This window comes from Populus nigra, chromosome 14 (genome assembly GCF_951802175.1).
Source record: "Populus nigra chromosome 14, ddPopNigr1.1, whole genome shotgun sequence".
NCBI lineage: Eukaryota > Viridiplantae > Streptophyta > Magnoliopsida > Malpighiales > Salicaceae > Populus > Populus nigra.
Window position 1 is genome coordinate 11252271 of NC_084865.1, and position 10992 is coordinate 11263262.

At 31.3% G+C, this 10992-nt stretch overlaps 1 protein-coding gene across 1 annotated transcript; it reads left to right on the forward strand.

Annotated features, from left to right (window-relative positions):
* The first annotated feature begins 464 nt into the window (after nt 1-464).
* Nucleotides 465-4033, forward strand: LOC133672670 (triacylglycerol lipase OBL1). The gene is made up of 5 exons (XM_062093152.1): nt 465-870; nt 2341-2534; nt 2629-2662; nt 2754-3374; nt 3463-4033. The coding sequence occupies exons 1-5, from the start codon at nt 567-569 to the stop codon at nt 3723-3725; spliced, it is 1416 nt and encodes a 471-aa protein (XP_061949136.1). The 5' UTR covers nt 465-566; the 3' UTR covers nt 3726-4033.
* The last annotated feature ends 6959 nt before the right edge of the window (nt 4034-10992 follow it).

Below are 10992 nucleotides of genomic sequence, written 5' to 3' on the forward strand. Positions count from 1 at the left end.
CCATGTTTTTTTATACATGCAGCACTGTATCAAATGAATTGGACAAAACAAAATATGTTCCTTAAAATCGTTTTCCATATGGTCGATTTACGCTGTTGGTGCTTGGTAGCTTTTTTTTATTTTATTTTTTTTGTTGCTTTTAATAATTCATGTTGGTGGGACAAACCCGGCAAGCCATGTGACTCACAAGGGCCGCTCACGCACAGAGGGAAATACAATATTGTAAACAAACAGAAAAAAGCTGTAATCATATCCCCCATCGAATCATTCCTTTATTTTCTTTGCTTTAATTTTATCTTGTTCAAACCATTAGACCCCACGCCAAGGTCATTGTGTTGCTAAACGTGCTAATTATTGCATAAATAAGCCAAGCCATCGAAGTTGATCGGGCAAAGTTTTTTATTTTTAACTTGGTTTGGTGATTAAGGTGGTAAAAATCTATGCCTATAAATATGCTTAGCTATAATAATCATAATCATACCAAGTTGAGTTGAGGCAGCATAGAAAATTAAAGCTCTAAAACACTCTCATTTCTCCAGTATCCTGCGTTGTACATTGCTGCAGCAATGGATTGCGACAAAGGGTTTTCGAGCAGTTATATGCTCTTGAAACCTGAAGAATTAACATTCTTTGATCTCATCAACATCTTATTCTCCACTGACATCGAGAAAAGAAAGTTCGTTGATAGCGCGGAGGTGAAGGAGGAGGATTTTCAGCGTCGATGGCTCATATTCATCTCCATTATTGTTCAAAAATTGCTGCAGTTTTTTTCCAAGCCGATATCATTTTTCGGGTCACTTACGGAGATGTGGCTCAACCTTTTGTCTAGCAACGGTGGCTTTGGCAGCCTTTTACTAAATACCATAGAAGGTTATAATCTCAAGCAATATATATAATTAATACAGATCATAGTATAATTTATTTTCTTTCTATATATAGAGTGTTTATTTATAATTATATACTATATGTTAATTTGTTCTTCGTTAATTTCATCTTTATTTTTTTTTTCAAAATATACGCATACTGCTAGTAATTAAATTAGGTTTTTGCAATTGTTCTATAAGATTTATACAGCACAATTTTTTCTCTCTTCCTTTTTTTTTCCCCCTTCAGGTGATCAAGCGGGGAGTGATTCTGCACATAAAATTACGTAAACAGTTTGTTTTCAAGTGCAATGTCTGTAAGAGGGAGAGAAATGGAAAGGAATAATAGACTCTATTAAATAGAGTTAAGGGAACTTAATTTTTTGTGCATGCATTTAATTTCCTAATTCTATTTAGACTGTTACACTCAATAATATATTTGGTTTAAAAAAAAATTAGGTTTATGTTGTAAGATCTACTAAAAAATTAAGTTTAAAACATAATATTATGCAGCAGTTTTTATATATTGTTTTAACAGAATTTAATAAATATTCCTGATATATTTACTCGAAATTACTAAAAATTCTTTGCTGGTCGTTTTTTTATTGCTTGTAAGAAAATTAAAAAGTTTCATTCAAACACCTCACATATATGTTTTACTATAGTTAAATTTTAACTATAATTTTTTTAAAAATTATTTTTTTAAAACGACAAAGCTACCTCAAAAAACGCAACCTAATCTGTTAAAACAATTGGCAGTTGAACTAGAAAAATGTAAAAGGTAGAGGTAGGTCAAGTCAGCACAGCACGTTAATTGTAATCAAGTTGGTAATTGTTTTTCTTAAAAGTAGCGTCTCTGACTTTCTTAGATTCCTTTCTTTCGCATGCTCTTAGCTGTTTCCTTGCAATAATTTTATGAACAACCAGCAGTAATTTTATGAACAACCAACCTACCTAAGAACTGTCAACGTATCGTCTCTTTTTTGGGTGAAAGTTAGCATAGTTTATGGTGCAGCTCTAGATGGTTGTCGCAGCTCATATAACAAATCTTTTACAATTACTTAAGTGTGAAAGAGCATCAGAGAGGGCAGCATTATGAACTCATCATTTGATAGCATCATCTTCCCTATACCTACCTATTCGTCAGTTTGTCAAGCCTTACAGCTAAAAAGCGTTTTGGTACGCGTGGTTGGTACGGTGGGCCTTTAAATTGCCTATAGAATATAGATAGGTGGCAGAAAAACTCACCATATTCTTCTTGTAAATGTGCATATAGGGCCCTTCAATGCTACTGTAGTTACTAGAAGACACCCATATTCTCCAACATGCACACACTAGGGTGACGACTACAAATTTGGGTCACTTGAAAGAATTGATTTGAATAAACTTGGCTTGATTCAGTTTAGATCTTTAGAAATATTTTTTTCCGTGCTTTATCAATATTAAATGGAGTCGTTGGTTTATTGTTGCCGTTTAGGGAAGGTGGTGATTCCGGAGAAAACATCAGCATCTTTCGTATCTTTTACTGGAAATTACGACTTACGAACAGAATTGGACAGAAACATTAAACATGGTGATCCGAGGTACTATGCAGAACTTTCTATGATGGCTTCTAAAGCATCATACGAGAACAAAGAGTACCTCGAAACTATTGTCAATCATCAATGGGAGGTACAATATTGTTGTAATTACGTAACAGTTTACTAATTTGTTTTGCTAATACACTATGACCATTGCTAAAACCATTGTAAATCTTATAATGCAGATGGAGTTATTGGGATCCTATGACTTCTGGAACGGTAAGATAGCTACATGGATCATAAAGTTTTGTTCTGCTAAGTAAAATCTTATAATGCAGATGGATTTTAACATATGATTCCTGGGGTGCAGATTACCAAGATAAAGCCACAACACAAGCCTTTTTGCTACGTGACAAAAAAGATGACCATGATACAATTGTTTTGGCTTTCAGAGGTACTGAACCTTTTGATGCGGACGCTTGGTGTTCCGACTTTGATCTTTCCTGGTATGAGATTCCTGATGTTGGAAGGATCCATGGAGGTTTTATGAAAGCTCTGGGATTGCAAAAGTGCCTTGGTTGGCCTAAGGAAATGAAGCAAAATAGCTCACGCCCAGCACCATTAGCTTACTATGCCCTTAGAGATATATTGAAAGGCATTTTGTCACAAAATGATCAAACAAAATACATAGTGACCGGTCACAGCTTAGGCGGGGCGCTAGCAATTCTGTTCCCTGCAGTTTTGGCATTCCATGATGAGAAACTGTTGTTGGACAGATTACAAGGGATCTACACATTTGGGCAGCCTAGAGTAGGAGATGGAAATTTCGGAAAATACATGGAAAATATGTTAGAACAGAACACGATTCCATATTACAGGTTTGTTTACGGTTCTGATATAGTTCCTAGGTTGCCTTATGATGACAAGGCCCTCATGTTCAAGCACTTTGGGACATGCCTCTACTACAATAGGAACTATGAAGTACAGGCAAGTAATAAATTCATGTCAAATCCTAAAATCCAATTCACATCTTGAAGTTACCTGTACAAATTAAACTCATTTGGACTAAATGCAGGTAGTTGAAGAAGAACCAAACAAGAATTACTTCTCTCTACGTGGGGCAATACCCATGATGGTAAATGCATTTTTTGAGTTAATAAGAAGCTTCACTATCACGAGCACCAAGGGACGAGACTACAAAGAAAGATGGTTCTTGAGAGGGTTTAGGGTAACTGGATTGGTACTCCCTGGCGTTCCAGCTCATCTTATCCAAGATTATGTTAACTCTACTCGTTTGGGATCAGCCAACGTATTTCTGTCAGGAACCAAGAAGCAAGAGTAACAAAGCCATTAACGCTCTGCAAATATTTGTGCAAGACCCAGTAAACATTCAATAATTAATCAAGGATGGTAAGTGTCTGTGTGTGTGTGGGTTTTTCAGTACCGGGAGGTCTCATGGGTGGAGGCCAAACAAACTGCGTCGTATATCCAAATCTCCTAATTTCATTAATTTTATTGCAATTTACTCTTTATTATTAAGAGATCATTGGTGTTTGTGTTTTTTTTTTTTATTACAAGATGTCAAGATCGCCATGTGTGAACCAAGTCCTTGTGGTATTTTAATTTTATAAGCACAGATCTTTTGCGTCTTCTTGTAGTATTTACGAGACGACATGCTTGTGCGCTGCTGTGACATGTTCATGTGCTGCTGCGAGTTTATAAAACAAATAAATTTAATAGTGTTATAATTATGAATCAGTGTTAGATAAGTAATAGAAACTAAACGTATGATGGAGCAAATATTTCATGACAGAAAAAGAAGTTGTTGGTGATTAAAAACTTAGAGACTAAACAAAATGATTTATAGCAATCTACAATGTTTTGTGAGAAACGATACAGTATTTTTATCACATGATTTAGCTTTTCTGTTAATAAAAAGCAAAAAAAATTACAAAGCTAAATATTCTACTAACTTAATATTAAAAAAAACCAACAAAGATAATTTTGGAAGGAAAAAAACCCATGAGAAAAAACGTTGTAGCAATTGACAATGTTTTGTGAGGAAAATTATAGTGTTTTCCCCAATAAAATAAAATAAGAAACCATTTAGAGAAATATTGTAGCAATCCACAATATTTTGTGAGAAAAACTACAACGCTTTCGTCATATGATTTAGCTTTATTGTAATTATAATTCTTAACCAACTCAATATTAAAAAAAATTCGATAAAGATAATTTTGACAAAAATCATAAAAAAATTATATGGAAAAACACTGCAACAATTCACAGTTGGTTGAGAATTTAGCTTTGTAGCAATCAACAATGTTTTAAAGAAAAAAAATTACAAAACTAAATTCTCAATTAGCTCAATATAAAAAAAAAGCGATAAATATAATTTAAAAAAATATAAAAATTATATGGGAAAACAATGCAGCAATTCACAGTATTTTAAAGGAAAAAAAATTACAAACCAAAATTTTTAACTAGCTCAATATTTAAAAAGTAAAATCAACAGAAATAATTTTGGAAAAGAAAAAGAAAAAATAAATGAAAAAAGAAGAAGAGGACAATTGAAAAAAAAAGTAATTTTGGGAAAAAAAAGAAAAAAAGCGAAAAGAAAAGAAAAAAGGGGAAAGTTGGGAAAAAAATGAAAAAATGCAAAAAAAAAGTGAAAAAGAAAAGAGGAATGTATTGTGTTTCGCCACACCATTTAGTTGTGGCATGCGTGCTGTTGTGGGCTTATAGAAACAATATTTATTATGGTATTATAATTGTGAATTAATGCTAGATAAACTAATATTTTATGAGGGGAAAAAATTATGTCAGTGATTAAGAACCTAGAGACTGAATAGAATAAATTGTGTTAAAAATATTGATATTGTAGAGATATTAAAAGATCAAAGACTTACATGATTGGAGGTGGTTGCAGAAGACTGATTGTGTCATTAATTATATTTCAAAAATAAAACAACACACAAAATATTATGTCTATTTAAAAAACATTAGGAAAAAGATGTAATAACTAATTATAAACAAAATGATGCCACAACAACATTAAAGAGTTGCATTGCTTTTTAAGAGAGTTAAATGTTGCTGCATTAGTTTGTAAGGGCTTGCAAAATTAATAGGAAAACAGCCTATGAAGTTGCTTCATAAACAAAAATATTGTGTGTCACCCTATTGATGGAGATTTCCTGCAAATAAAGAAGAAACTTGCATTATTAATGGTCATATGAACGAAAAAAGTAGAAAAAACGAAAGGGAAGGTGGAGATAATGTTAATCTCCATTTCTTTCCTTTTCTTTTCCAGGTGTCGTTGTTGATTCAATAACCATCATTATCTTATAATTACTCATCTAAATTTGTGTTCTGTGGGTGAACTTTGCAGATGGAATTTGTCATTTTTATTTAGAAAATCAACTCCTATGAACAGCTATGATGCACTCAAATTTGTCATTTATATCATCTCCAATAAAAACCTTATGTTTTGTAACCGTCCTTAATAGCAAAATTCCCCCAAAACTAACAACGCATATACTCTTTCAATTAATGCATCATTTCAAGCAGTAACCGTAGCTCTCTCCCTCCCTCCCTTCATTGATCTTTCAAAGTTTTCAATTATAAGCAAACGAAAGCAAAGCCCCAACCAAGGGAAACAGTACATTAGTAAACAAAACATCATGGCTTTTCTTCATTGATAATGTGCTGCTAATTTGTAAAAAAAAGAAGAAGAAGCAAGTAAAGTTTAAAATGATAGTAAAGAAGCTAGAAACTAAGGGCATATGATTTTCATAATTAAACTTGTGTGTAGTATCAATTGTGAAGAATTGTTAAATAGTTATATTAATTGTTATAATTTATTTAGCATGAATAGTTATGTTATTTGTTATTTGTTATAATTTAAACATGAAAAAAAATGGTTCATTATAGTCATTGTTTTTGTGGTTAAGAATTGTGTTGTGATTTTGGTCTTCACTCATCCATGTAGTTAACTTATGTTAATAATAATTAATTACTGAAAACATTTTCTATCACAAATTATATCAAACCTAAATTGTTATTGTTTAACTATGTTGGCTGAAATGAAAGCGACAACTTTGAAACCTTATGCTTTTAGGGTGGCTATTTTAATTATTGAGCTATCTCAAATGTTATTTTCGGTCAATCACCTTATACACCATTGTTTTCATTACTTGGTGTTCTTTTCAGTGTGTTGTGCAATTTAATTGCTGGGATTCTATGGCTAAAATGGTTTTCTTCTAATTAGTTACTGGATTAGCATATTAGCAAATTAGCATATTATGCCAGCTTTGGCAGATTAATTAACTTGGTTTTTGCCACTGTCAACATATAATGATAATGATGAGTCAGGTAATAAATTCAATATTTTTTTTGTTAACTAAGTTTTATAAACTTTGATTTAAATGATAGAAAGGAGATGGAAAAACAATTTTGTAGTGTAATTGCAACACTAACTGTATAATTTAATATAAGTGAAGAAAGAATAATGAATGTTGTCTATCAATTTATTATTATTGTTATTTTTAAGCTGTGAACCTTTTGCAAATACTTTTGTTGGAAAGAATTAAATCCTTTTTTTAATACATATCCAGCAACTTTGTGCTGTTAGTTCTATCTATCACACCTTATGTTAAGTGACTAAAATTATAGGTTGATCTGATCAGCAATATTTTTTATAAACTGCATCTTTATCTACGATAATAGGAATGTTTAGAGGAAATAAAAAGTGACAAAAAGATAGGACCTTTTTAATATGTTTAGAAAAGTTATTATGAAATATCTATTTGTTTGTTTTGAGTTGTAATAATGGGTTATATGCTTCATTAGTGCCGACCGTAGACAAAGAATTGTGAATGTTAAGAATATCATTTGCAATAAATTATTTGTTGTCTTTAATTTTTTGTCACATGGTATCATGATATTTAAAAAATATGGCAAGAATTTTTGGGATACCAGTTGAAAAAGCTCTTTGGTATTGTTTATGGACAAATGATATGTTTCGGCTGCACACATATTACCTTAGATTTTTGAATTAAGCTTTAAGCATTAATACAACTGGAATATGGATTTTGACAATATACTTTTATAGATTCGAGTGAATGAATGAACAACGAAATAAATAATATGAAGTAAAGATATGTGTAGACAAAAAAGTATAGTGAAAAAGGTATAAAGGTAAGAATGAAAGTGTTTTAATTTGTGCCAAGAAAGTTTTTCTAGAAAAGCATGATAGCAGGTAAGATGAGATAATTTAAAAGGCAAGTCAGTTAAAATTACCTAATCATGGTCTTGTTTAAAAGGGCGTTGGCATTTGCTTGGTGGATCATTTGCCTCAGCGATGGCTGATGTATCACGGTTAAGTGGTGCGAATCCACCTTGAGGATCAGCTACAATAGCTATTGCAGAGTTGTTGATCCAAAATAAATTAGTAAGTTATGTATCTGCTACTCATAAAACCAAAAGAAACAATGAACATTGCTAAAATTGAAAGGCAACAACTTTTAAATGAGAGAAAGGAGCAGCTTGTCACCTTTGAATATGCATTTCATCTTCAAACAACAACTGTCTTTTGGCTTGTGATGGAAAAGGACTAACCATACATGGTTGCTTTGGGGACACTTGTGGCTATTATGAGAAATTAGCATTAGTTTTAGATGGTGGAATAGGTGTTGGTGTTGTTGGGTCAAATGGAGAGGCAACTTTAGAGGATGATGAAGCTGGTTGATTATTAAGAGGAACATCAACAATATGCAGCTCTGGTTCATCAGGCAAGGGGGGAGCTTCAGCAGTTACAATGTCGTCAAAAACATTAGTAACAATGATGTCACAACGGTTAACAACTGAGCGAAAAGCTCCAAATCTCAGCTAGAAAATCTTGTCCTTGTTTAATTTTTCAATCATGGGAGGTTGGATGCAATCAATAAACCTTTTGTCATAGAGATAGCAATGGGCAAAGGAGCCAAAGAAATTTTCAGCAGTTTTTCCAACCATTAGAAATGTTGCAACATCATTGACATCAGTCACAATACAATCAACTTTAAACCTGATAAAATGTTTAGAAGTGAGATACATAAATATAAGATATTGTTAAAAAGATGCAAAGAAAATTTATAATTTAGTTTGAGACATGAAAAGCAATAGAAAAGAGCTCTTAACCATGGAACTTGCGTTACTTCATTGTGTTCAATGCATCTAAAAATTGTGCCTTTGTCAGACAATGATTTTGTGCATAAAGAGCAGCTTTAATACCACCATCCTCTATGCAGATCATAGTCAGCTATAGAAGCTTTGCATGTAAATCTTTCGCTCTACACATTATTGAGAAAAAAAATATAGTTTGATACGTATTTATAAAGATCAAAGTAAAAGAATGAGATTATTGTTGACATACTTTGTGTTCATATGAATCCATACAAAGAATTTCTTTGATAATCTTCCTGTTTTCATTTATTTGTTGTTCGATGGATCTAACGACATTCATGGAAGCAGGGAGTTGATAGACCTCAACCGGCAGCTGATTATAGCTGAGAATAGAAGTAGTTTTATGTAAAAAAAAAATTGAAGAAAATAAGCGAGATTAAAAGAAAAGAAAAAGAGCTAGCTTGCTGATGCTTATATGGAAGAATCTCTGGAATTTCTGGGTTGAAAAACCATAAAGACGCAACAGTGCTAGCAAGGTTTGGTTTTCCTGCGAGTAAAAGGAAGCAAATTGATTTAAATTATTTGAAAATAAGTTAAATGATGGAAGGTGCAAATAGATGGAAGGTGAACTTAAGAATTGTGAAAATTTGAAGGGCAATATTTCATAATACAAACCTTTAAACTCAGTGACTCGAAAGCCAGCAAAAACAACAATAATTGGATTTGTGTGTTCATGCAAAACAGAATCATCAAAGCTTTTAACAACGTCGCCCCAAAGAGTTATCCTAAGTTCATCGCCCCTGCACAAAAGATAAAAAGTAAAAAATAAGGCTATTAAAGTTGTTATAGCAGATAGAATAAGCCAAACCTGATATTTTCAATGATAAACTCTTTCTTGTCTGTTATGTCTTGACCTCAAAACAATACTTGCTCAAGTGGTTGAATAGCTTTTAATCGACCAAGTACATCTTATGATTAAAAATTTAAAACATGTTAGCAATTTCAAAAACAAATCTAATAAGGTAATTAAAATGCATCATGAATTTTTTTGTTGTTGTTCATACCAGTGAGTGTTCTTGATCCTTTTCCTTTAGTCAACAAATGTGCAAAGTCAATGAAGTTAAAGTAATGGCGTGGTACTTGGGGTGTCAATGGATTAAGCCTTGCAACTTTTGTGTCAGACTTAAGATCAATAACGGCTTCGTGGGCAATAACGGAGTTGGTATATCTATTTTCATATGTATAGAATCCGCTGATTTGATAGTAATCACCTTCAATAATAGAAGTAGCAAACAACTGTATATCCTTGCCTTTAGCTGAGCCCTGTATTGCGTTACCCTATGGAATCATGATGAAAACTATTATAAATGAGATAGCATTAAAATTGAGCACAAAAAATAAAGTTTAAAGCTAAAAATGATTCATTAGTCATATAAAATAAAAATTATTTGACAATATTTAGTCATATAATTAATTATATTATAAAATATAAAATTTAGTATAATGATAATGATAATCAAATTATAATTAGAAATTGAAGTCAATTGTTGCTATAGTTGTATCACACATTGCTATCATGTTTTTAATTAATAAAATAAAATGAATACATTTCACAAATAATTTATTCAACCATGGTCTCTGCGTCATGTTATTTTTAAAACCTACACCATTGTCATGTTTGTTACAAAGGGTAAAAATAAAATATAGACATACCAGAAGCTTTGTTTTGTAAAAATATTAAAAGGTTATTTACTTGAAAAAAATAAAAGAAACATTTGATGATACCAAATGGATAATACTTAAGTTTTGTTTTTTTTTTAATTCAATTGTAAAAACAGTGTTCAATTTGAGATTAAAGTTTGTAAAAATTAAAGGGTAAAGATAAGGAAGTCTATTGTTTTTTATTTAGTACATGGAATCCTGTGGACATCCTCTTGTAATCAAAAGACTATTCTAATATGTTTTGCAATAGTAGTTGGTATAATATTATTTTAGATATAAAAAAGTATACAGATCAGAAATATATTATAATCATTCTATTATGCAATGGAATTTTTTTTTAAGAAATTAGATTCTTATGAATAGATTTGCATAGTGCACATTATTGTAACCTAAATGTAATCCGATTACAAAAAATAGAGCTCAAATCACAAAGCTGTTTAGACTTTAGATGATTATTATTCAACAACTTATTAGACTAATTAATTAAGTTTTTCAGGTTGTGTTTAGTGTAAAGACAGGGTTGACAAATGTTGTTCAATAATGGTAAAGACAAGTTTAAAAAGAATTAAATCCTATATTAAGAATGTAAAATTTAAAAAGGATTCAATGTAGAATCATACATTAATATAATGTAAAATTGTAGATTTAAAAAAAAATAGAATAACAAATAGCAATTCTATGTTTTTAAAACAGTAAAAGAAATTGAAAAATAGCTATAAAAACCA

Excerpts from the sequence above, each read along its gene's own strand:
- LOC133672670 (XM_062093152.1), top strand. The coding sequence starts at position 567 with ATGGATTGCGACAAAGGGTTTTCGAGCAGTTATATGCTCTTGAAACCT. Across the intron at positions 2,663-2,753 it reads ATCCTATGACTTCTGGAACG|ATTACCAAGATAAAGCCACA; the intron begins GTAAGATAGCTA and ends CCTGGGGTGCAG. Across the intron at positions 3,375-3,462 it reads GAACTATGAAGTACAGGCAA|TTGAAGAAGAACCAAACAAG; the intron begins GTAATAAATTCA and ends AAATGCAGGTAG.